General features: G+C 34.0%; 3 protein-coding genes across 6 annotated transcripts; 2 read left to right on the top strand and 1 right to left on the bottom strand.

Moving 5' to 3' along the window:
- Nucleotides 1-6,910: 6,910 nt before the first annotated feature.
- Nucleotides 6,911-8,074, bottom strand: LOC144569790 (uncharacterized). The gene has a single exon (XM_078320265.1). The coding sequence runs from the start codon at nt 8,072-8,074 to the stop codon at nt 6,911-6,913; it is 1,164 nt and encodes a 387-aa protein (XP_078176391.1).
- A 5,529-nt stretch (nt 8,075-13,603) lies between these two features.
- Nucleotides 13,604-19,282, top strand: LOC144569876 (putative clathrin assembly protein At4g25940). 2 transcript variants are annotated; one of them, XM_078320358.1, is made up of 15 exons: nt 13,604-13,782; nt 14,541-14,610; nt 14,871-14,968; nt 15,845-15,983; nt 16,097-16,221; nt 16,331-16,423; nt 16,568-16,618; nt 16,749-16,814; nt 16,909-16,974; nt 17,277-17,357; nt 17,485-17,562; nt 18,048-18,248; nt 18,341-18,416; nt 18,509-18,630; nt 18,722-19,282. In XM_078320358.1, exons 1-15 carry the CDS (start codon nt 13,690-13,692, stop codon nt 19,064-19,066), a joined length of 1,704 nt encoding a protein of 567 aa, XP_078176484.1. In that variant the 5' UTR covers nt 13,604-13,689; the 3' UTR covers nt 19,067-19,282. The 2 variants fall into 2 exon arrangements, with proteins under 2 accessions (XP_078176484.1, XP_078176485.1); XM_078320359.1 differs by having other exon boundaries at nt 13,607-13,782; nt 18,509-18,622.
- A 1,640-nt stretch (nt 19,283-20,922) lies between these two features.
- On the top strand, nt 20,923-25,687 carry BIN4 (double-stranded DNA binding protein). 3 transcript variants are annotated; one of them, XM_078319928.1, is made up of 11 exons: nt 20,923-21,073; nt 21,703-21,832; nt 22,370-22,571; nt 22,779-22,849; nt 22,950-23,000; nt 23,492-23,609; nt 24,170-24,216; nt 24,309-24,335; nt 24,573-24,648; nt 25,107-25,243; nt 25,383-25,687. In XM_078319928.1, exons 2-11 carry the CDS (start codon nt 21,785-21,787, stop codon nt 25,593-25,595), a joined length of 990 nt encoding a protein of 329 aa, XP_078176054.1. In that variant the 5' UTR covers nt 20,923-21,073; nt 21,703-21,784; the 3' UTR covers nt 25,596-25,687. The 3 variants fall into 3 exon arrangements, with proteins under 3 accessions (XP_078176054.1, XP_078176057.1, XP_078176056.1); XM_078319931.1 differs by having other exon boundaries at nt 20,926-21,073; nt 25,397-25,687; XM_078319930.1 differs by lacking the exon at nt 20,923-21,073 and having other exon boundaries at nt 21,589-21,832; nt 25,397-25,687.
- Nucleotides 25,688-27,248: the final 1,561 nt, after the last annotated feature.

Here is a 27,248-nt window from a genome sequence, read left to right as displayed (position 1 = left end):
ACATAATAACTTTAAATGGCTTCGTAAATCTAAACCGTCCGTATTAATTTTAGCACATATCGGACGGTATAGAACTGATTTTCGATACAACTTTATCCAAAACCCTTTGAACAAAAATTCCACCGAACTAATGCGGCCGGAATGGAATGCACTCTAACTTCACTGCACATACTTCAAATATCGGGCCACAGCAGATCGGACGGTGCGGATCTAAACTCAAATATTGAGTTACCTTGGGCAATATGAATTCGGAGGATGAGCATAGAGATGAGTTCAGGAATTTTATTAAATGTATCCTCTAAATACGAACACGTATCCTCCAAATTAACTCAAAAGAGAATCTTTTGAGTTAATTCATTTCGACCGTCTGATATTAAACGTACCTAATCCGGCCGTCTGATTTTAAAAATGGAGTCCTTTAATATTAGTGCGGATCTAGTTGCACGAATTTTAAAACGGATTGGACGGTGCAGATACATTAACTCAAAAGATTCTCCTTGAGTTAATGCAGAGGTTACGAATTCATCTAGATACAGTATCTAGGACCTCGAATTCATCAATTAAAGCAACTGAACCAAATTTTCGATCTAACGGACAGTATGATTTGATGGTTGAGGAGGGGGCTCGGTTCAAAATCATTTGAATTTCTCACAGGCCGAACCTTCAAGCTCAACCCCAATTAACTCTAACCAAGGCCTTGATATCCAATATGAGAATCTTTATCATAGCCCAATCTTGAACTACACTCACCCACGTGTTTTGATTGAAAAAGATGCTGGCCTTGAATTCCAGCAGCTACAATCGGGCCTAGAAAACAACTTATCATCCAACATCATATTACCTACACAAATTAATCAAAGCCCAATTCCTCATGCGCAGTCTACTAGTGGAAATGGACGCAGTCTTCTCATGCGTGTCAGCATACGCAGCCATGCATCACAGCAGTATTTTTATCTCCGCGTTACCGAGGCATATGAAAATTAAGAGTCCCGATGAAGATTCGGATTTTCATCGGAGTAATGCTAGACGATAAACTGCTAACTTACTTAACATGTACTATTATATAGGGGTGCTCAATCTATATAGGCTGCTATCTATGTTCGACAAACATTGTCGAGATTAGATATCATGCACATTATGTAGAAATGTATCTATGTGAAAAGTTTTTGGATAGAGTTGATAGTGCAGCACAACAAATCAAATTCAGAGAGGGGAGGACATAGTTATCATATGGACTGAGGGAGTCAATTATCATCAGAGGCAATCTGGGAAATGATTTGGGCAGTGGGAGCTTGGGCTCTGTGGCAGAAGAAAAATAAGAGACTGTTCTCTAACACTGAAAAATATTACGGTACTATCACCATTAGGGGTTGGGTAATCCCTTGTATAGGGGAGGGAAATGTAATTAATGTAGGACAATTTTTGTAAATAAACTTTTTTTTATCAATATATTTGTTGTCAGCAATTGCCGACAACCATAAAAAAAAAGTCGTTAAATGTGAGAGTTTTTTAATTTTAATGTATTTATTTTTCAATATTTTTGACCGCTTGACTTAATACTAAAATAACTAAATTTTTTTTTGCATGTAACCACATCACTAATAAAGTAAATCAATTTTAACGGTTTAAATTAGTTATTTAAAGTCTATTCAATAAGTTTTGGAGTTGGTGTCATATGACACCAATATCATATTAACCGGACTCCTTTCTAGACTATTTTAAATTTACCAATCAACTCTGTAAATTCTTTGATTTCTATCAATTAATTCTTCAATTTATCTTGCATGAACATATGTGCTTAATTTTTAATATTATATATCCATGAAGTTAAATCAATGCATTAGATCTAGTTAATATACGTCATACTTACAGTTTATGTTTGGTTTAAAAATAAATTGACATAATTATCATTCTTTCTCCAAAAACAAATATTTTAAAAATATATTTATCTTTGTAAAAAATACTTAATTCTCCTCTCGCCTAAATGCTCCTTAAATGCAAATTACTTTCATGGAGAAATAATAAATAAATTTAGGAAAATTAATATATTTGAAGGGAGAACAATAATTATAACAATTCAACTTATACCACTCGTATACAATAAATTTAATGTATATTACTTACTAATTTTATGGACAAGTATGAAAGAATTTGAATAGTTGAAGGATGTATAAGATAAGTTGAAGAGTTGATGAAGAGATTTTAAAAAAAAGTTATATTAGATATATTAAGTTGATGAATAAAATTTGAAATAGAAAGTCATTGGTTATTACTGACACCGAACAAAAATAATCTCCCTATGAATTATTCAAGGATTACCAAACTAATCCTCTATGTTATCAGTTATTGGCAACCATTAGCAACCACACTGCTCTCACCAAAATTTCTATTTTCATTTGAGCATTTCATCAAACACTTCAAGTGCATGCATCAATACAATAAAAATTTAATAAAAAGTTCAAACCTTTCATGCAATTTAGAAATTCGAATTAAGTAATTAAATGAGAATACTTACCGCAGTGAATGTTAGCAACTTATTTTGTGATTCCGTTTCATCACTTAAGCTAATTCTTGAGAATAATATTGTGCCACTGTGAAAATCACAAAAATATATAGATAAAAAATAATACTGGAATGTCGTAGTAAGAAGGAGATTCAAATTCTCAATGCTTTTCATCTTAGTGATTTGAGAAAAGGCAAGAAAATCGGAGGATCATGGAGAATTACGCAGTGTCTGCGAGATTTAGAATCAGTTTTGAACCGGCTTTTTACTTTGGTTTTGTTAGACGGTTTAACAAAAACCAAGCGACTAAATGGGTTGTCGCCGATATAACTGCTTAAGCGGTCTTTTAAAAGAACTGAACCGGACAAGTAATCGGTTCTAATTTTTTTCAATTTAACGTCTGATTCTGATAACACGGCTAAACATACATCAAATCAAACATATGTTACATATCAAAGCTCCTCTCCTTTTCTGCCTAATCCTAGTCCTAATGTACAATTTCAAATCCAGTATTCTTTTTCAGGGAACTTTGATTACAAATGTGACTTACTTTTGAAAAAAGTTGGACAAACTATCTTTTTTTCTAAATTATTTGACAAAATAACCCTGTGGGCCCCATATTATCTTTCCATTTCCTCCCTCCCTATCTCCAAATTACACTCTCTACATTTGTGGTAAAAGTAAAAACATTTTCTTTTTTATTTCTTTGACGTTATTATTGACTGTAATTGTTGTAAACCTACTTTTTTTTACGCTATATTTCTTTGTTATTTGCTGTCATGCTATGTGATAAATGAAACTACATTTTAGAGCTTCATATTTATCCAAAAGCACTATCATCGTGTATAAAGAAAATGGTATGTTTGACATGCAAAATATTTCAACATGTCATAGAAGCCATAAAAATATTTGGAATTGAGAACCCAACAAATTGGACAAAAATGACATAATCAAGAATCAGAAATGCATCAACAATTTTTAGCCATCTATTTTCTCTGTCTAATTCTAAATCTTCCTCAGCTTTCCCTTCAATAGTTAATTCTTCCATTAAAAAAGTCAATTTCTTTCTTCACACTTGGTGGTGCCTTCTTGTAACGAGAGCTACTTATTTTCATTTCTAGATTTGTTTTTTGCCTGACACATTACAAATATGATTCGTATTAAAACTTGGAGAAAAAAATTAGAAAAATAAAAAATAACAATGCAACTAGAATGTTGTAACTATACATCCTTCTAAATTTCTCCATATTAATTAATAAGCTCTACACGATCAAGAAATCTCACGTTAGATTAAGAATAATGTTAAGCATACTTCAATTTACTAACTGTAGACGCGGTCTCAAGTTGTGACACCTGCATATCTTATTTGTCGAAAAAATAATAATTAATATTTGAAATAAATACAAAGACAAAATGCACGTTGCCTCTAACGGAATGTTATTTTCTAGTAAGTTTTCGAATTGATCAAGCTAATCATCCATAATCTTATATGTAGAAGAAAAAAAAAACTCAATTAAAAATACTTCATATGTGCTCTGTCAGTTAATAAAAACAAATCAAATATGAAGCAAATTTATAAAGTTAAACAAACCAAATTTAAAAGATGCATTATGCCATTTTATTTAGTATAACAGTTCACACACTTAGGAAGACCCATAAAAAAGTCTGATTATATTAATTTGCTCTCTTCTTAATTATTAAACATGTTGCAGAGGAAGTGAAGAGGAATCTAAGCAGCTAGATGCCACCACTTGATATGGACCTCACATGTGGTACCAGTTTATAATAGATACTAAACCTTGTAAATTGGTACTCTACCAAGTTAAACCATGGTCAAAGAGTCTTAGGGCGTATTCGGATGTCACGGGATTACGGAATGGGAATGAGAATGGGAATAGGAATTCATTTTTAAAAAAGTGGGAACCCACGGGTATGGAATGCACGGGATTAATTATGGGAATATGAGAAAATGAGTGTTCGTTTGTATCATGGGATTAATTGTGGAAAATATTTATTTATTTAAAATATATATATATATTTATTTGTTTTAGTTTAGTTTAGTTATAAATGATTTTTTTATTTAATGATTTTTATTAATAAATTACAATAATGTAATTAAATAAAATTAATTTAATATTTAATATTACTAAAATGGGTACAAATAAAATAAGAAAATATTTATAAATAAATAAATCAATAAAATGAGAAAACAATAATTAAAAACATTTTACAAAATAAGAAAACAATAACTAAAAATATTTTTGGTAAAATGATCGATTTAGTTGCATGTCCTACCATCAATTAAAAATAAGAATGCATCATGCATCATATTTCAAAATTAACCAAAAACGATCAGAGAGGGAGTCCGGATCCGTCTGTATTCAATAGTCCCACAAGAAAATCTAACTGTTATATTAATAAAATGAATTTTTAGTTGTTGCACTTATTAATTGAATGAAATTGTTAATAAATCTTATATCTTAAAAAGTTGCTGTGATTTTTAGTTGTTGCACTTAAAAAAGAAGGTCCGGATCTAAACTTTTGATTAGTCCCACATTATAAAATAAGATGTTGGTTGGATCCTTTATATATAGATGAAGAATGTGCCTTAGAATAGAAAAATAAATAGAGTAGGGTGCCACTGCCACGTGCAAGAGAGAGAAGAAATTTGCACAATCTCCAATATGCTCTAGTTGGAGAGAGAAGGTTGGGAAAATGCAAATTCAATTGGAGACCGGGTTTTTGAACCTCAAAAAATGCACTGAAATGGGAACCAATTGGGTAAAAATATGGATTCAATTGGGAAATTATTGGGTCATCCGAACAGGGTAGGAAAAAAGTTGAGGAGCCCAATCCTATACCCACCAAATTCCCATAATTTAGATGCATCCGAACAGGGTTTTTGAACCTCAAAAAATGCACTGAAATGGGAATCAATTGGGTAAAAATATGGGTTCAATTGGAAAATTATTGGGTCATCCGAACAGGGTAGGGAAAAAGTTGAGGAGCCCAATCCTATACCCACCAAATTTCCATAATTTAGATGCATCCGAACAGGGCCTTAATGTGCCTTACTTTATCCTAGCTCCTGGGGCTATTACCGACTTACCGTAGATAATCTTAGCTATCATACATCTGGTACAGGGTCAAACAACGGAACAACACATGCTAATCATTGCAATTACACCCAAATACAATCCGATATTCACTCTCCTTCACATGAACCCCAGTAAAACCCACATTCCAATAATATTTTTTTTTTTTATGGTTAACTAGCACGTGCCGAGTTAACAAATATATTATAAGAAAAGTTTTTACAGATGTTACAATGTACACGGCCTTTTAGACCCGCTGCCACCTGTTACAATGTACACATTCCAATAAATTAAACTGAACAACAATAAAAAAAAAATTAAGTAAAAGAAAAAAGAGTGATACACAGATCTAGCCTGAGGGACACGCAGACCTAGCCTGCGTGTCTGCTAAGTTTAGAGATTTTGAGTAATGCGTGCTACTTTTTTTATTTTTATTATTTAAAAATGCTACAAATAAAAATTCGGTACCAAAGATCCACTGCAGCTGTTTGTTTCTCATTTTTCCGTGCATAGGGTTTATTTTAGACAATTTGGGTTTGGTTTTCCTTGTTGACAACACAGAGATGGTTACAGGGGTTAAAGTTCTGCCTGAAAGTTGGATGCGTCTGATACTATATGCTTGTTGTCAGACAGGAATTATTTTAGAAAAAAAAAATCGAACTATATTTAGGCAAATGAACTACTTTCTATAGTCTTGAGCCATAAGCTGCAAATCTAGTCTGAAATTAAAACCTACAGAGATATCGTTTTCAAGAAATTAATACAGCTTAATTAGTGCGAAGATTTATATAGAGTTCCTCAGTATTAGTAATAGATCTTTCTTTTTCTCTGAACATGTACACCAAGCGCCTATGACAAAGATCCTTTTACTCAGCTTGCCTTACTCTTTGTTTGCCCCTGCGTTAGAAGTACAAGCCAGAAAGAAATTAATGGACTGATCAATACGTTTTTATTTTGCTTCTATAAATGGAAGCTAAGAATTGTTATGTGCATGTCAGAATCTTAACTAGAATATATATTTTTTGTTTTGAAAATTTGACAGTGCATGTCTGCCAAAGTTTTTACATTATCAAATTAAATTACATCCAGCAACATCATACTCAGTAGTTACAATCTTCATCTATGTTACCTAATTAACAGATTAACAGTACTTTATCCACATCTCAAATTCATGCACTATTCTCTCAACAAGTATTCTTGGTAGCATCCGTCTATCATTAAACACAGTTTAATAAATTAGAACTTGTTATACAGTTTAATAAAAACAATTGCGGGGTATTAGACATCAACTTAATTAGTTTTCTCAAGAAACTTAAGAAGAAGAAAGAATGCATACCTGGCAACAATTGGGAGGGAACAACCACACTGGCTTGCTGTGGCTCGAGAAATGTTCAGCCGGTAGAATGCAACTTATGCTCTGCTCTTTCATTGAAAACACCCCGGTATCAAAAGATGCACTAGAAGAGGTGAAATAGATATGATCACCTTTAATACCAGGCAAATGGGATGCATGGAAAACCCTTGAGATGTAGGAATCCAAGAAAATTGCATGGCCCTGCAAGTTTTTTACCTCCAACCATTCCAAGGGGTTTTTCCAAATCAATTCATAGACATTGAAGCCGACCGTTAAGGTATTTGTGCAGTCGGAATGTCCATAATGTTTCAGCACCATCAACAATTTATTAGAAATTTCAACCAGATACATGAGAGAATAGTTAGCTTTTCTATTTGAAAAAGTAGGCACAGAAAATTCGAATTTCTTTGTCGGAAACTTATGGAAGCTGGTGACCTGAGCCAAACCTATTGAAGTGTCTTCTATGTTGAAAGAGTAGACCATTTTTGATTTGTTAACACCAATGAGCTCATTGTTGTAAAATATAATGCTTTCCAACCCTTCGCCACCCAAATGCACGGTGGTTGCACGGGAGTTATTCGACTTCGGTCGGGAAATGGTGAGAGAACATCCCTGCTGATTGATTGAGGCCACGAGGTAATCTTTCGAACTAGGTGAGCATGAAAATACTGTTTTCACCATGCTCACACCTTTCATGTTGATCCATTCGCATGTGGATGATGCACACTCGTCAAAGGGAATTGGAATTAAACAAAAGATGGTTATCGGAGGTAAGGAGAATTTTTCTCCCGAGTAAGCACTATTTATGAAAATTCTTTTTGGAGAATCAGAATAGCAGAGCATCCAACCATCAGAATGTGAACCAAAGAAACTTGCACTAGAATCTATCCTAGGAATTGGGTTAACATAATAATTTCTACTGCAAATCTCATAGAATTTATGCGTACCATCAGAAGAAGTCAGCCTTAACCATGGAAGTTCAGCAGGTGGGGCCGGGTGTCCAGACTCAGCGAGGTGCCACAACTTGCAGACAGCTTTGAAACTGAGATGATCAGCGTAATTTGCCATGTAGTCACCGAGCAAGTCTAGAACTGCATAAGGTGCTTCTACTTGATTCGACATTCCTGTTTCATCGGGTATTTTTTCTTGATCCGATTCCTCTTTTTTCAACTGTAACATTTTATGGAGTAGCTCAGAAAGCAAATTTTTTAAAATCAACTAAACTTTTAACAGTAATTCTCATGTCCTTGATGGACAGCTCATATGGAAGATAAATCTACTCATTGAAGGGAATTGGAAATGAGAGGTCTTTTAGCTGAAAAAGCTCAAAGAGGAATTCTATTTGTAAACAAAGACCCTATTTTAAACTAGGTGGACTATGTAAAATTACAATATCACACCTTTATCGGAACTTTATCAGAACTTCAACTAACTATTCTTTTCAAAAGAACTCTAAAGTTTTCTTATTTTATTGAGCAATCTAAATTAAGGAAGAGGTATATATATTACTTGGAGATCAAGTTATTCTAGACGATTAAAAAAAAAACACTTCTATGGCCAGTTATTTTCGGTAAACTGTCGGCAGAGAGAGGCGCATAATTTGAACTAAGTTTGGGAGAATATATCTCCATATTTGACAAAAAGTATTTGTCTCCGAAAGCTTTAACAGGCGCACGCACCAGTACTAATAAAAAGACTTTATCAAGCAATATAAAATATATAAAAATTGCAGTGCTATATTTTGCATTTGTTTTCATCTTTAGCTAGCAATATCGTACCCAAACTCATTATATATAAAAATAATTTGCATTTGCCAAAACGAGAGAACTCTATAAATGCCTGACATTAATTACAAGCATTTCTAAACAAAGGTACGAGATTACGAGCACAGAGCGTCTTTTTTTTTTTTTTTCTTCTTTTTGGAGTTGAGAAGTTGACATCAATAACTTAATGTAGAAAACACCCAACTCCTATTATGACTCCTCTAAAATTAAGCTCTAACTGACGCTACGTACATTCATCATATCGGCAAATAACACAATATTGGAGGCCTATTAAAAGATGCAAAAACGACAAAGAAAGTAACACATGTACCAGTAAGTTGGAATATATATCTAATAGAATGTTGATCGATTATATATAACGTATTCTTAATTAACGTAACACCAAATTTAGACCAAAATGAAATTCGAGTGGATTGTGGATGGAGATGGAGATGGACAAATGAGAGTCGAGTAACAAAACTATAGCATTGATAAAATGATGAGAACGACTAACCGTGCGCCTACCATTGATAGTTGTACACGGTGGAGTCTGTATCCTTGTACTGCACTAGCTTCAGGGAACTGAGATTACCTCTTAGACAAGCGATTGGAATTTAGTGTTTATTTACACATAGGGTGATAGGGGGTCTGTTTTTGAGATTCATGCCACATTTAAAGAATGGTGCAGAGTTAGAAATTCTACGTGTGGTACCGGGGAAGATCTGAATTCACACAGGGACTTTTCGCGACGGAGTACCGTCATAAATGAGTTTTTTCTCTCATAAAAAGTGCCTACCTTGTTGTCGACAGATTCATGTATTTATTTTCAAAAAAATTGTATATATACACAATTTTATATATAATTTTGAGTAAAATGTTCAGATGTGGAATTAGAAAATTTAGATAGGACCATAGGGGACTAAAAAATAAAATCTAAAAATATATACTGTAGTCGGTGGAATTTTAACTACTAGGATACAAATAAATATTTTATATTTTATAAGGAGGGAGGTTGAACTATATAAGAACTTGAGAAGAAGAAAATTCAATTAAATTTTGAAATCTATAATTAAAAAAAATTATAATTAGAATCATGGGGGAAGCTTAGCACCCCTTTAAAGTACACTAAGATCTGCTCCTGAAAAGTTATGGGTATTGTAAAATTGATCCCCATACATAACATAAAAATTTTATATAATTGACATTCATTTATATTTGGCTCTCATAGTTTGAAAATCTAACTCTGCCTCTGTAAATGAGTGTTGATAATTCAATTGTCCTGTCTATAAACTTAAATTCTGTGTTTAAAATTATATAATCAAATATTTAATTATGTCCTACACATTCACTTAATTTTTTATTTTTTTTGACAAAGTGGGATAAATCCCACCGATTTCAATAGAAATCATAGAACTTTGTTTACCGTTACTTTCTCCAAATATCAGAAGAAGTAATAATTAAACAGTACAGGCATAACAAAATAACAAGTTTTTGCACAAAAGGGACTAGCTAGACCTTGCCCCTTACAGACACAAGCTCTCAGAGCTCCATAAAATAACAATCCAGACACATAAATTAGCAATAACAGGCATTCACAAAACACAAAAAGTCAAAGTACTATCAATCTTGGAAGACATTAAGGTTCTATACCAAGCATAATAGTTGTATCTCTTGTTCTTGGTGCCCTTCCTCTTCTCTGCCCCCACTAGCTCTTCCTCTTCCCCCAAGGGAATCATAACCTGACAAGGCATAGATATGACATCCAAAGAGGTAAGATTAGTGAAAGATTAAGCAACATACCACTACTTATGTTTTACACCATGGAATTAATGGTACAATATAATGTTGAAAGCACAGTTTGTTCTTTTCCATCCAAAGAGTCCATAGAACAGCCCTCTAACAAATTCAACTCAAGGTTAATATTTTAAATAAATAAGGAATCATATTTAGCTCAAGGTTAGAGGTGTTAATGTTAGTCTTTCATTCGTTTATCGACATGTATTGTATTTGTATTCAATAAATTTGATATGGATATATAAAAAGTTTCTTTTCGTTAACTTATCATATAAGGCTATAATAAGGAGTATGACTAATATAACATCAGTGTCATTTAAGTCTATATAACACCAATTTCAAAATCTATCGAATCAATTTCAAACGGCGAATCCAAACCATTCAAACCGATTTACTTCATTAGTTGTGCGTTTATATGCAAATTTATAAATTTTCGAATTTATTTAGTATCAAGTCAAGCGGTCAAATGAGTAACATTTTAAGTTAATTTTAATACATTTATTTTTAAACATTTGTACTGCTTGATTTGATACTAAAATAACTCGAAAATATAAAAAAAAATTAGATGCAAACACATCATTCATAAAGTAAATTGGTTTGAACGGTTTGGATTAATCGTTTGAAGTCTATTTAATTAATTTTGAAATTAGTGTCATGTGACATCAATGTTATACTAGCCGGACTCTATAATAAGAACTAATTTATACTTATAGAATAATTTATAAATATAATATGATATATGATATTTTTTTTATTTATATATATAAATATGTATTTTCTTTATTGTTATTAGATTGCTTTATATTTACATTTTATGTAATTTTTAATTAGTAATTTTTTATTAAATTATTTTGTTCAACATTTAAGATAGTTTTTTAATTAGTAATTGACGGAAAAATTGATTTATATAACATTTTATGTCATTTTATTAAATTAATAATTCTTTCTTTTAAATATTGAGATCAAAATTGTGAGTGGAATAAAAATTAGATTCTTTTTATATTTTTTATATTAAATATTATTCGATAATTATCATTATTTCGTTATCAGTTATTTTAAGAGATAGTAGAATGTGGATAAATTAATATTTAATGATTAGTGATATAATATAAATAAGATTAAGGAACCTGCTAGCATGCTATGCGTAACATAGAGGGCCTCCATGCAACGGTTCAATATTCAATTTTTCAAAATCCTAACGGTCGATCCGAACCATTCATCTTGTTGTCCATATTAATATGTGTTTGGAGACCAAATTTTACATTTTTTTTGAATTTTTTTTACTATTTTTTAAGATTTATTGAAAATCGCTGTTTTTTTATGGTCTAGGTTTGCTGAAAACAGCAATTTTCAATAAATCTAAAAATATAGTAAAACAATTCCAAAAAATGTAAAATTTGGTCTCCAAACACATATTAATATGGACAATAAGATGAACGGTTCGAATCGACCGTTAGGATTTTGAAAAATCAAATATTAAGCTGTTGCACGGAGGCTCTCTATGCTACGCGTAGCATGCTAGCATATTCCATAAGATTAATATGAAAATGTCTCTATCGTACGAGTCCCGTATCCATTGACACTCCTATTTAAGACTTTGTTTTATGGGGGAATTTCACGTATACTCTTCAAAAACTTTAAAATTACGTATTTCTCTCTAAAGTTTAAAATTATGTATTTCCCTCTCTAAACTTCAAATACTCACAAATTTACTCATTTATTGTCTTTTATATTAAAACTCATTCTAAATTTATAAAATACTTATTTTAACCTTGATTAAAAGCATATAAAATCCATCGTACTCAAATTTGAATTTGAACAGTTCCTCTACCGTCCAAATTGCTTTTAGATATGCGCATGCAAGATCAGCGCAAATCTTGATGCGAATACGCACGCATATTGAAGCGACGTGCACAGATCTTAATGTGATGCACGTGGATTAGGATTGCTTTAAGATTTGTACATGCTAGATCAACACGAATATTGAAGCACTACGCACAAATCTTAATGTGATGCACGCGGATAAAACAGTAGATGAACTCTTTGGGGCTGTTCGGCTTGACTGGATTAAGCCTCCTTAAGGCTAAAGGAGCCTCATTTAGCTTCCTTAGCCGCTTAATCCTGCCAAACACCGGTTCCTTAGCACAGATTAAGCTTACCTCCTTTAGTCTCCTTTTGCCCGGATCTTAATCCGCTGCCCATTCCTTAAGGCACCTTCCTCCCTCTTTTAGCTTCCTTAATCTGTTGACACTTCCTTTAGCTTACCAAACACCGGTTTCTTAAGCTTCCTTAGGACTTAATCCTAACTAGGATTAAGGGGTGTTGCCGAACAACCCCTTTAGATTTAAATTTGAGTTTGATGGGCTTTATATGCTTTTAATCAAGGGTAAAATGGGTGTTTTAAAATTTTAGAATGAGTTTTAATATTAAAGACAATAAAATGGGTTAATTAGTGATTTTTTTATGTTTTGAGAGAAAAATATGTAATTTCAAAATTTAGAGAGCAAATACGTAATTTTGAAGTTTTTGAGAGGTATACGTGAAATTCCCCCTAATTTCATTGGTAAAAAATTTAATATTATTATTTCTCCGGCTAAAACCACCTTTTTATCAAACAACATATTTTAGTCCCTAGAATTTTTTTTAAAACATTAGATGAGGATCAAATTTTAAAACAATACCAACCGAGATACTAAATTATGATTATGTCCATACAAAAGACAATATTTTAATTAGTCGTCCGATAGTCCGATGGCTTCATTCTCTAGAAATTTTAACCCATTCTCTGGCTTGCAAAAATCAAAACACATGTTAAGCACATTTTAATTTTTTTAACTTGATTCGTTTTGAATTCGTGCGATAACGTAGGTGCTAAAAAATTCCGATTTTCAAGGGCATATAGATGTACCTCTCTGTTTATTCATTGTAAAGGGACAAAACCCAAAAGTTTTCTCAGAAGACAAGTTTGGTCAAAATGCCCATTTATTAGAATTAAGTCTTTTAAGAGGTTCTATATGAAAAAATCCTCTTCACCTATTCTAACTGAGGTCGTTGGAAGTTTAAAAAGAAGGGACGGGAAGATAGATGATGAAGAAATAAACAGAAGGAACCGCGAATTGCACATGGAGGCCTTGCAATCACCTGATCAATACCTCGTGAACTAGGGTTTACGGTTTTGAAATGGGGAGTCTTCCCAAGGGATGGCGCAAGGCGTATGGCGCGATCAAGGATTCCACCACTGTCAGCCTAGCTAAGGTCAACAGCGAATACAAGGTACTCCCTGTCGTACATTTCTTAGTTTATGTCGTGTTTTTCGTTCTCAGAATTCAATGTTTTTTAAAGGTTAATGCTGGTTGAAATGTCACCAATTCTCTTTTTGTATGGTTTTGTCTTGGAATGAGGAACATTTGTTGAGCAGGACTGGCTCAAGGTTTGCAATTTAAAGAGTTACATTTCTGTTTTTCCTGAATTAGGCTTAGACATTCTTCCATTGTTACTTGCACGCAAAACTCTAATGACATTGCTTGCAGCATATGATGCTTATTCCTCTGACAAGGGTATCGTTTTTTCTTCAATTACGTTCTTTGTGATTTTCCAATTTACTAATCATATACCTTTCTTTTTATTGACACATGACTACTGCGCTCTTTTGTCAGCTTGTCTCTATTGAAGAATTTATTTTGTGATGAAAAATAAGGTCTGAAAGTCTAGAATTCGGTACTTTTGTTTAGATTGACTTAAATCAACCAGCATAGAGTGACTGGGACATTAGATGTGCCCGCTTGACCATTTTTTTCCCTTACTTTTGTTCTTTTATTGTTTGGAGCTTGATTTCACCATTTGCGGAATTGACGTAAAAGTGGATTACTTTAAATAAGTTGAGCATATAGTTAATTGTAAAATTAAGGAACATATTGAGGCTTCAATTGCCCTTATTACTCATTTATGAGAAGTTGCATGTTTAACGCTTGAACATGCAGTAGATATTTCTGATGTTTTTCAACTTCAAAAAACTTTTTCATGTAATGTAGGATCTGGATATCGCAATAGTGAAGGCTACAAACCATGTCGAGCGACCACCCAAAGAACGCCATATCAGGAGTATGTTATTTATTGTTTGTTTGTTTCAATAATTTTTTTGAGATTGGATTTATTACATTGGTGATGCACTATTGTTTACAAAAAATAGTCACAACAATGAACCTTGGTAACTATTAGCCATTCCTGGTACTAATATATAGTTTGGTAATGTCTGGCACTAATCAGAGACCTGTTTTGTTATTTTTTTTGTTTTCTTAATTTCATTTTTATGTGTGTTTGCATATGGTGGCTAAATCGCACCCTCCCTCCCTCTCTCCTAGAGATATTTTATGCAACATCATCAGGTCGGCCAAGAACAGATTTGTCATACTGTGTACATGCACTCTCTAGGAGATTAACTAAGACACATAACTGGGTGGTATGTCTTCCCTCTTTTCTGTGCTTTCTTTTTTCAAATTTAATTAAACGTTTTAATTATGATTTAATAAAAGGTTGAAGACATGGTGACGACTTGCAAAGCACCTAAAGAACCCATATGCTAAAAAGAATTTTCTACAGGAATTATTTAGTTCTGTTTTTAAATTATACATGCCCACGGATTGTACTTTTCAATTGACTTTTTTTTTTTTTTTGAGCAAGTTACATATTGGTCCTGAAAAGATTTTATTGAAGTTTCCTTTTGTCTGGCAAATATTAATTTACATTGTTCTTTTGGTCCCAGCAATCTTTTTTTAGTATTTTTATGAATCAGAATGCAAATCTTTGCCCGACAGCATCACAAATAATTTTTTTGTTGGAAGCGATATTACTAAAGTGGTTGTTCCACATTAGTATTAGTCAAGTTTTCATGTACTTCTTTTTTCAATGAAAAGTGATAGTTGGGATCAAATTGATAATTGGAATTTTCTGGAACTTAAATGGAAACTCTGAAAGCTCATGGATCAAAGCAGGTCCTTGTAAACTTGAGGGGTCATTTGTATAACTCTTTTGGTTGGTTAGAATTAAAAAAGGGGTATTGGTTTTTTTTTAGAGATAGTATTGGGCTGCAGGAAGTTGGTCAAAGAGTAGTGGCTCTCCACTATTTCATCTGTTGTATTATTTTTTCTTCTGTTTGACTACTTGTTATTTACAAAATAGAACTGCAATTTTATTCGTATATGTTATTGCTTGCATGTTCAGGCAGTAACAAATCCATAACAACAATAGTATTTTTATATCTGAAAATAATTTAAAATTGTAGATAGGTAGATATATGAATGTAGAATTAACTACTGTATAACTTTTTCATGTACAGGTTGCTCTCAAAACATTAGTAGTTATACACCGCACCTTGAGAGAAGGTGACCCAATTTTCAGAGATGAACTCCTAACCTATTCTCGTCGGGGCAGTGTTTTGCAAATGTCTAATTTTAAGGATGATTCTAGTCCTCTTGGTCTGTCCCACAACCCTGTCACCTGCCAAAAAACTTTTGATCATTAAAACTAAAATCTTCTTTTTATCTTTGTTTTCTGGATTTGCTATTTCTAATTTATATATTTATCATAGCTTGGGATTGCTCGACATGGGTTAGAACTTATGCAATGTTTTTGGAAGAAAGATTAGAGTGCTTTAAGGTTTTGCGATATGATATCGAGACAGAAAAACTACAGCCCGCAGAAGATACTCCCAAGGTGTTTTTTTTTATATAATTATAAAGAAGTTGAACTCACACATAAACTTGCATATCCTTATTGTGCTGTAATAATTTTGTACTGCCCCATTTCGTAATATATTTTGTAGGGGAATAGTAGAACGAGGCATTTGCAGTGTGATGAACTTCTAGAACAGTTACCAGCATTGCAACAGTTGCTCTTTCGTCTTATTGGCTGTCAGGTTACTGAAATCTCCCTCCCTCCCTTTTTTTTTTTTTTTTTTTTTTTTGAAAATCTTGGAAGAGGGTGCTACCTCTCTCTCTCTCTCTCTCACTATATATAAAATTTTCTTGAACTTATATTGTTTCGTATTTGACGTGAACAGCCCGAAGGAGCAGCTTTTGGGAACTATCTTGTACAATATGCTCTTGCTCTGGTATTCTATTTTATGCAGAATTCATTCGGGCATTTTCTATCTTGACAACGTCAAACATTTGAATCAATTCTAGCCGTGGCTCTTTTGTCATCACACTAGTTAATTTGCATCTCTAATTTGTTCGACTCAGGTTCTGAAAGAGAGCTTCAGAATCTACTGTGCAATCAATGATGGCATCATCAACCTTGTTGATATGGTACTTGTTTTTGAGCCTGCAATGTCTTTCTGTATTGGAAAAAATGACATGCTTTGCCTCCTCCCCCCTAATTACCATTTTACTCTTGGTACAGTACTTTGATTTGCCAAAAATGGATGCTATCAAGGCTCTTGACGTGTATAAAAGATCTGGCAACCTGGTTTGTTCTTTTGCTTGATGGTTCTCAATCTTTTTACAAAAACTATGTTTTGTGCAAACATGTCTCACAGAATATCACATCCAGAGCTGAAGTATTCAGAAAAATTTAGATTATGTGGAACAGGGATTTTTGAACTATGACTTCTGTTTCAAATGATTCCATTTCTTTCTAAACTTTTATTCTTTCCATAAATCAGTGGGAAAGGATGCAAAATGAGGAGTTGAGGGATTAAAAAGGATATTTGAGCTTTGAAGTTTTGAAAGGGTAAAGTCGAAATTGATTTTACGTTATGTACTGAATAGGCAAGAAGTTTATCTGATTTCTACGGGATTTGTAGAGGTTTGGAGCTTGCAAGAAATTTTCAATTCCCTGTTTTGAGAGAGGTTATTTTTCTCCTCTTGTTGTTGTTTTTATTAGTTCTATTTATTTCATAATTATTTGCATCATTGATAATGTGCTTTCTTGAATATATATCTATTCTAAGTCAGTATAAAATTATAAATTGTTCAGCCACCCCCAAATTTTATGGAATCAATGGAGGAGTATATCAGAGAAGCACCTCGTACAGTTTCTGTCAACAAAACTATTGTGAGCAGCTTCATTACTGTATTTGAATAATATTACCTTTTTTTCTAAATAAGATGTGCTTTAGCAAGATGGAGTAACTTCTGTATACCCTTGAAAATATTTTAACTGCCAGGTATGTCCTAGAAAAATTGAGACACTTATTTCTCCGACCTTGGGAGCTAGTAGAAAATGTGCTTCCTGGAAAATATGAGATGTACATCCTTTGTACCTGTGCATTCTGTATTTAATTCAGAAGATGCCTGAAGTATTACCTCCTCGTGCACCCTTTATATCTAGAAACTGTGGGATAAAGGGTGCAGTAATTTGGGTATATTTGAATAATGCAAATTGAGGCAAGATATATGGGAGATATCATGTATTAGATGAATATAAGAAAGCATTCTCATTTTTCGAGCTTATCAAGCTTATTAGCGATATGGTGGTGTTTTCTTTGGAAAATTTTGAAGTTATGCCAAAGAACCTTACCTTTATTATGTTGTGAAAAGGAATATTATGAGACAAGTGCCACACCAGCAATTGAGGAAGCAGAAGAGAAAGAAATACCTCCAACACCTGAGGCCCCACAGGTCAAAGAGGAACCTCCTATTTTGGTCGAAAATGAAACTGGAGAGCCGGTTGATGAACCAAAAGAAGATCCACCACCCGTTATTCAGCCTGTTCTACCCTCTCTGATTGGAGATCTATTAGTAAGCAGCATGATCCTATCTTCTCTTCTTAGTTCAGTTTGCAATTTCAATGTAGAATTATTACTGAAGACATTGGTCCTTTTTGGTTTTAGGGTTTAGATGAAATCAACCCAGTTGCAGCTGAGCTAGAAGAGACTAATGCACTGGCTCTGGCTATTGTTCCTTCGGGTAATTAGTTTACTAACTGGTCATTGTTTAAGAATTTTTGTTTCTTTTATTTTTTCCATTGTGGTACTTAAGTGCGAGATGAATGGTTATAGGCGACAACTCAAAACCAAACACAGCTGGTTTCCTCGACGGATTCAGTGAGACGTCAGGTTGGGAGTTAGCACTTGTCACAGCCGAGAGCAGCAACACCAGACATTTCACCGAAAGTACACTCGTATGCATCATTTAGTGTCCTTATTTTTTCTAAACCTTGTCGGGAAATTTTGTTTAATTACTTGACATGCTAAACTTACACTGAACCCTAGGCTGGTGGATTTGACAAGCTCCTATTAGACAGCCTATATGAAGACACAACCATGAGGCAGCAGATGAGCACCACAAACTATGGCAATGATGCGGCCGCATCAAATAACACAAATGACCCGTTTGCCATGTCAAGTGGCATTGCTCCTCCAACCAATGTACAGATGTCCATGATGATACAAGAACAACAGAACATGATGATGCAATCACAGCCATATCAGAATATTCTCGACAACCATTATCAGGCCGCATCCCCTAATCCATTTGGAGATCCCTTTTTAGGGTTAGGCATGCCACCACCTGGAGTGCCTGGTTCCTCTCTTGCAGGAAACGCTAGCTTAATCTGATTTGAGGAAAACATGAAAGCAGAATAAAGTGAGTTGATTGCCCGGACTATAATTGAAAATCATATATTGGTACTGTTTAATAACAAAGGCCATGCTTCAAATAAAATTTGCAAATACGGTTCAATATAGTCAGTCATTAACATGCTTTTGTCAATTGTGATTTTGTTTTCCTCCTTGTTGTCACTCATGGATATTAGTTATTTTTTCATTTGTTGGAAATGATATATAGAATTTTGGCTTTTCTTTCGAGGGAAAGCATACAGAATTTAATTAATACTATGTAAATCTTAGTTTTGTTGAAATTCCTTCTATATTTTCTTTCTGTTTTGCGAACACCTTTTCTTTTCTCAAATAGGTCAGAGCCTATGATAAACCTTTATTAACAGAGGTTGAGCGCTGTAGACTTGTGGCATCCAAATCTTTGACTCTATTAGCTGTTCGAGATGAGTTGGGATTGTTGGACAAGAAAGAGCATTTTCACCCATGCAGTCTTGATGTACATGCATCATAAAAAGGCTTTGTAAAAGATCTTTTACAAACCGAGTTCAAATAAAGAAAAACAAAATGGGAACTTGTATGTAAGATTTAATGAGACACAAGAAGAAGCCTCCTCTTTTTCTTCTCCTAGCTATTTTGGATGCCATTGGACTTAACCATTTTAATGGAGAGAAAAACAAGAAGAGAAGGCTTTCTCTTGTGTTTCATTAAATCTTACATAGAGACTCCTAATTTTGTTTTTCTTATTTGAACTCAGGTTCGTAAAATATCTTTTACAAAGTCTTTTAAGACGCATTTCAATTTCCTCCGGGCTAAGAAAAATTTAATGCCTATTGTAGATGTAGGAGTTCGTTTTAAGATTCGTATGAGTGTTAAAGAATGGTTCAAACTTCTCCCTTGTATACGGATTCAAGACTACATGAATTTAAAAATGTATTGACTTTCAATTCATGATTTAAAAAAGAAGAAAAAAAAAAAACAGTCCCAACACATCTCCAAGTCTCTGTTTTTTTTTTAATTGCCTATGTTCCGATATTATTTGTTTTTGATCCAATTTTTATTAATTTCAAAGTGAGTATTTTATTTATTTATTATTAATATACCTTATTATGCATGCAATCTTAGAGTCAAGATCACATATGATAAAAATATCTTCAAATTATTAATAACAGAAAATAATAATATTTTTCATCGTCGCATATGAAAGAAATATGCATAAAAAAACTATTTGTTATCCTGATATTATGAAATTTATGTGAGGTAAAAAGTTTTGTTTGAAAACTGTTTGTCTTTTTACAAAGGAGCAACCTCTTAGAACTAGGGGTGTTCAAAATGATTCGGTTTATTTGGTTTTTAACCAAATCGGAGAAGTTCGGTTTAAATGGTTCAATTCGGTTTAATTAGTTTGATTCGGTTCATTTTTTGTTTTATTCGGTTCGGTTTAGAAAGATTTTAAATCAACTTGAGTCTATCAAATTTCGGTTCGATTGAAATTTAGTTGAGACTTGAGAAGTTAAGTTCAGTCGGTTCGGTTCTATTTTTTAAGACCGAATAAAAGTTTAGTTTGCGAAAATTAACTCGGTTTCAACCGAACCAACCGTTTGAATACCCCCAGCCATAATATGGCGTTCAGATTCTTGGAACTACTCTCTATCAAAAAAATTCTGAGAACGTTTTTTTTTTTTTTTTTGCACCGCTCAAATTTAAAAGGAGAGACGGTACCAATCGTTCCGGCCCGTGGGCCGAGAAATTCTGAAACCCTTTTACCAACGATGATGCCAATTTAAATTTTGTATTTTTAATGATATGAATAAGAAAATCGGCCCAAATGACTCTATGCCGTTATTCTTTCACGATAGAGACAAAAGGAGGCTTCTCATTGCCAGCTTTCTTCCCTCTCTAGGCGGCTCTCTCCGGCTCTCCCTGTACCCTTCGTGACCTCTGCGCCGGCTCAGCGCACGGCCGCTTACTGGCGTATCTCCTTCTCGTGTTCCTGCACCGTCAAGAAAGGTACTTTTGTGCACATACATTTTTGTTTGCTTCAATTTTAATGTTGTGCTTGATTGCAGTCAAATTTAGAAAGATGATAAATATTGATTTGGAATTGCGGATGTCTAAGGGCACGGGAGTGCTTTACGATGGTTTTTCACCATTGATAGGAATCGATACCAGCAGATTTTGTCACATGGTACGGTGTATCAGTCTTTACCAGTCCGTAGCAGTACTGATCAGTGTACCCGAAATAGTACTGTACATTATACATTTAAATTTTTTACTCTTTTACTCAATTTAATTTTTTTTTTTTTTATTTTGTCTGATCCAGTATTACAAGTTTATAAGGTCTAAATTTGTTTTTGTCAATGTAAATTTCTGTTTTTGCATTAAAACTCGGACAGTAAACCATTAGGCTATATTATAAGATGTCTGTATAATAGAAGACCCAACCATACAGTGTCTAACTGTCTATGCTCTGTTGATATTTAAAAAAAAAATTAAAATTGCATAGCTAAATTCTAAAGTGAGCCATTTGATCCAAGCATACCCAATTTGCCAACGAGCCTGAGAAAATGCATAATGGTGATGAAACCTTGTAAGAATCAATTTTTCGTGACATTCCAGAAATTTATTTATTTTATTAGTTGTTAAGATTAGTAGGAGGTGGGAAAAAGCTAACCCTAGTTAGAAAGAAAACTAAGAAAGGCAGAAGCTGAGAAATCTACAATGAGTGAATCGCGTGAACGATCTCCTGATTGGTTACGAGAATTTCAGGTAATTTTTTTTGTCCTTGTTTACACTTCCTGATCTATTTTTCACTCATAGTCTCTTCTCCTCTTTATTTGAAATATCTTCAAATTTTTCTGTTGGATATTCATTTATTCTAGTTGGGTGGGTGGGTGGGGCAAGTTAAAAACTGATTTATATATGACCCATCTAGGTATCCTATCAATAGAAAAGGTGGTTAACAGGTTTATTGATATACAATGGAAAAAGAAGAGGAAATTAAATTTACTATCACGATTAACTAGTGGCAAACTAAGATTCATGTTTCTGTGATCACACCTTCAAACCAAATAGATAATTTAATATAGTCCTCGTTGCAAAGAGAATAAGAAGGGAGAAAAAAGGACCAAATATATTTATGTTGATGATCCTTTCTGGGCTGCTAGTCTACATTCTGTATTTCCAAAAGGGAAAATTGATTTGAAAATGTAATTTTTTTTTCCAGATACATATCTTATATGTAAAGACCTGTATTTATTTCGCATGACTTTTTGTTCGGTAATTTGGATTTTTTTTTTAAAATAGGCCCCTGATAGAGATGTCATGAGTCTATCTTCAGCCTCTGACTCATCTCCTGAGAGGCCATCTCATACTTTGAGGGATGGGATAGAGAGAGGAAAGGAGAAAGCGGAACCACTTTCAATTGATAGTGGAGACGATGTCCCAAAAGTTCATGCTAAAAAGAAGAAGAGTACCAAAACTGAAACCACTTCAGTTTCACTAGAAGGTTGTCATAGTTAGCTCTTCTTCTTTTTTAACTTCTTTTTCTTTTTTAATTTGCAGAGTAGAGGTCAGATAAGCAACAATGTGCCACATTACGCCAAATACCTGAAGTTAAATATTGTATTTCATTTATATAGGGTTGTTAAATAAGTATTGTGGGAGATGCTAGTATTTGTTAAAAGTTGTTTGATTATAACATTATAAAATGTAGATGCTTTGGATACACAAGAGGAAGGACTAGCCGAAGGAGATTTAATAAAAGAAAAAACCGAGGGTCCTTCTGTAAGAATTGTTTCTTCAATTATATTTGGATAAATTTCAACTTACTTTGCATGATATGCTCATCTTTTTTTCTAAATTTGTGGGGTTTTTTAATGTTTAGGTGTCTCAGAGACTACCTTTGGTGTTCCCTGAAAAAGTTCAACGTACCAAGGTAATCAGAGTCTCAAGATAGAGGATTCAAATTGCAATGCTGTTCTTTATGCTCTGTGAAGTTCAATAGATGCCTCAAGTACAGTAAGATGCTACTGTGCAAGGGTTGCACGCGGTCCTGTACCAGAACACATAACTAGATTCTGATTTGATAGCTAGTACTGATACTAACTGTAGTATCAATTATCCCCCATAAGTTTGAGGAGAAGGGGAAGGGAGGGAAGGATACCCGTATCTATGATTACCTGCTTCATAAAGAAAAGTTTGTAATGGAGACAAGGGAAGGGGAGGGGATTGGGGTAGCCTCCTCTCCTTGCCCCTTCCCTCCCCCTCCCCTCTAATTACTGGTTATGGAGAACAATTAAGCTCCAATTATGCAATGAAAACCCGATGACATTGTTTGAATAACTAGCACCGGCCTAAATGAATAATAAATCTGATATATACAAATCATACATAAATACTTATTTTGTATTATTGTAAATAATTTAGGCACTTGTAGAGTGTGATGGCGACTCAATAGATTTAAGTGGAGATGTTGGTGCTGTGGGTAGACTGGTCATTTCAAATGGGCCTAATGCTAGAGATGATTTATTACTTGACCTAAAAGGTACCACATTCTTTATTTTTTAAAATTAAAAGAAAAGGGTATGTTTTTTGTTTCTCTGATTTTTTTCAAGGATGATTTATCCTTTCTCCACTAGGCCTTTGCTGCTGTATTTTGAGAAATGGATCTTCTTTTAAAAGCAGCGTCCATGTTAGAATTACTAACAGAAAATGGCTTTTTTTTTTCTTCTTTTTTTCAAATGTTGTGTTAATTTGAGTGGAGAGGAAATTTTCTCTTAACTAAATTGGCTGGTATCAGGGGCGGATCTAAGGCTTAGGCAAGGTGGCTAAGCGACCCCTATGATTTGTATATTGAAATATAATTAAATTTTCGTTTGTTTAAGGTTTTTATATAGTTTATCCCCCCTCATAAGAATGACAAATGTGTTCTTATAGCCTAGTGGTTGTTCTACTTGGTGTTTGTGAGGTCTTAGGTTCAGTTCCCACTAATTGCACTTTTTTTGCCTTTTCACATATTATGTATTTCATAGTTTAGCCCCTATTCAAATTTTCTAGTTCTGCCCCTGGCTGGTATTTCAATTTCTTTTATTGTCTTTATTGTAGGAACAATATATAAATCAGCTATAGTCCCGTCGAGAACATTTTGCATTGTAAGTCATTCAATTCAGACCACATTAGGATAATCTGCTTTTATTTAATCGTTTTAGCTTATTAATTTTTTTTATCTCCTTATCTTTTTCAGGTCAGTGTGGGGCAAACAGAAGCAAAGGTTTATCTATAAAAATCCTCATTATTTGTTCTATTTATTTTCAGTGTAAGTTCTTCTCAGAAGAACTATCTATTTTCCTGGATGCCCTTATGCATAAGATTTAATACCACGATAGAATTACCAAATTAAGTATATATTTATGTTTGAGTTTGTGAATTCTTTTTGGTTGGCAATGGTTTACCCATTATATGTATGTTTATTTATTTTTTATGTTATTATTAAAAATGGAAATGACAGATAGAGGCTATTATGAATGATTTCATACAACTCGAACCTCGGTCTAATTTGTTTGAAGCTGAAACCATGGTTGAAGGTTTGCATTATTTATCTTCGTGATTAAGATTCTTTTGTTTTTCTCTTTAGTACTTGATACTACTGGCTTGAAAATCACTCAGCAACACAAGCAATAATCCCACCTGTACACAATATTAATGTTCTGGTACCTCTCAGTACATGCAAGTAATTTATTAGTGCAACTATCTTCTTCTTCAAAGCCTTTATTCTCAAACAAGTTGGGTAGGCTAGAAATAAAACCCAACGGGAATCAGCAACACAGAGACTTCCCAAGAGGTCACCCATCCTAGTATGTCCAATTCGTGAGGATTTCATTTCCATAAAGAGGCTGTTTTTTTACAGCTGGCTTGCCAAGCCTATCACAAATTCTCCTCATTTTTCCTGGCTTGGGACAGATTGTGTAGAAACTACACAGGCGGAGTTTTAGTGCAACTATACGTGCATTTATTTATTTATTTATATATTCAACTTTTGCAGGTACCCTGGATGGATTTTTATTTGATTCAGATGAGGAGGGGGAGAAGGTGACTGAAGCCAACCCAAAAGAGAAAAATAATGGAAATGGAGATCAACCTACATCTAAGAAGACCAAACGAAAAAACGACAAGTCACCAGTATTTCTCCTACTATATGACCTTGTTGTTCACTTGATTGTTAATTTCTTGGTCAATAATATCAAATAATTAATCTGTGTCCATACTGTTATTTATTTAGTTATTTCTTGTCTGCGTCATGATGAATGATTTGATTTAGTTGTCATGTTGCAGGCTGGAGGTGTGCCGAAGAAGGCGAAGAAAGCTACAGCCAAACCGGGTAAGAGAGCTCCAAGAAAAACACAATCTGCAAAGAGAACCAAGAAAGCTGGCAAGTGAACTATTGAAGGATACTAATTATTCATTGTACTGCATTTTAGCTAGAGATATTTTTCCAGATCATTCTACTACACAATGCTGCTTGAGCTTTTAATCTAACTAAAAAACTGATCGCGAGGAGTGTGACGAACTTAAAGGTGTACTGATTTATTTATGATTTTTCAAATTATGTAATACCCTCTCAAACCTCTTTGTACCACTTCAAAATTAACACAACATTTCGGTTGTGATTGCGCCAAAAAAAGTACAGTTCAATACTATAAAAGGAAACGCTTATTATGATAATTTAATGTTTGCAATACCATCAAATATTTTGTAACAGAGCTCTCAAAATAGCAAAAATTGCCAAAAAAAAAATATGAAACTAAAACTCAATGCTTAACGATGTTAAGCAATAATAATAAGCTCACGTGTGAATGGGCTTAGACTTTTGAAGCCCAGAACTAATTTTGTCAGGATATTTTTTTAGCTAGATTTTTCCTAGCTCTTACTTTGCCATTAAGCGCACAACACAACACGCAAAGCTAATTTTTAAAGAATGCTCTTTTCCTCCTTTTACGAAATAGGAAGAGAAGTGGATAGTTGAAGACTTCAAGTATAATTTGTGCTGATATACGGATGCGAATCGGTGCGCCCTCCTTTTCCTCATTATCTTATCTACCACATATGACTGTGGGCTCCACACAACATTGGGACTTGCCCATCATAAGTCCTAGACACCTAGGTGAAATAAAGGGAAGGGAAAAGGCAAGAGTTACCATATATCTTTTCGAGTATGGCTAATTTGCTGCCAGCAGCATTTAAGTAAAGTGCTGCCAACTCTGTAAGCCGTTAGATCTGAATTTAGATTCGTGTCTTGATAAGCCGCGCTAATTTGAATTGACGGAACAAGAAAAAGGCTCCGTTTCCATTGACCCATCCGGCTCTCTCTCTTCGCTCATTCTCCTTTTTTTTTGAAAACCCTCTCCGCTCAATCTCTCTCAAACACACAGCGGCCTGTGCCTCCCCTCTTGAATCCGCCACCCGACCACACCCTCCCACAGCGGCCTGCGCCTCCCCGACCTCTATTTCTCCTCTCTTCTCTGTGCGATTTCTCATCCTCCTCTATGCACGAGTGCTTCTCCTCTCATCGCTCCGCCCAGGTTTGCTCTTGAATCCGCCACCCGACCACCCCTCTCTCAAATCGACGACCTGATCACCCCTCTCACTCGAATCGTTGTCCTTGCCACCTCCTCTCTTCGAATTGGCGTATGAGGGTTTTACTGACAGCTAATGACGATGAGGCATCTAAGGGAATCATGTATCACCTCGCCAAATTCGGATGCAGGTTCTTTGATTTGTGATTTTTTTTTCTTTACTGCTCCAATTTCGAAGGAAATTCGAGCTGAAATTAGGGATGGAATTTTCTAGTCATCAAGCTCTCTCAGTAATTAATCAAAGCTTATGAATGTGTTGAGATAATTTCTGCATCAAGCTCGTGCATACAGGTAACAATGGTTTGTTGAGATAATTTGAGAATTAAAATGGCTAATTAGAGTGTTTAAGGTTTTCAAATTGGATCGATACCAATCGTGATCAGTACCTATAGTTGGGAGGTGTTACTGAACATGGTGAGTTAGGGGTGTATATTCATATATTTTCATACAGCTCTTAATTCAATGTCAGAAACACAATATGGGACTACTAGTGTAGTAAACATGGTGTGGCAGAAGTTCAAGATGCATATAAATGAAACTATTCCTGAAAA

This window comes from Carex rostrata, chromosome 18 (genome assembly GCF_964058835.1).
Source record: "Carex rostrata chromosome 18, lpCarRost1.2, whole genome shotgun sequence".
Lineage (NCBI taxonomy): Eukaryota > Viridiplantae > Streptophyta > Magnoliopsida > Poales > Cyperaceae > Carex > Carex rostrata.
Note: the sequence above shows the minus strand (reverse complement) of the source record. Positions and strands in the feature narration are given on the sequence as shown.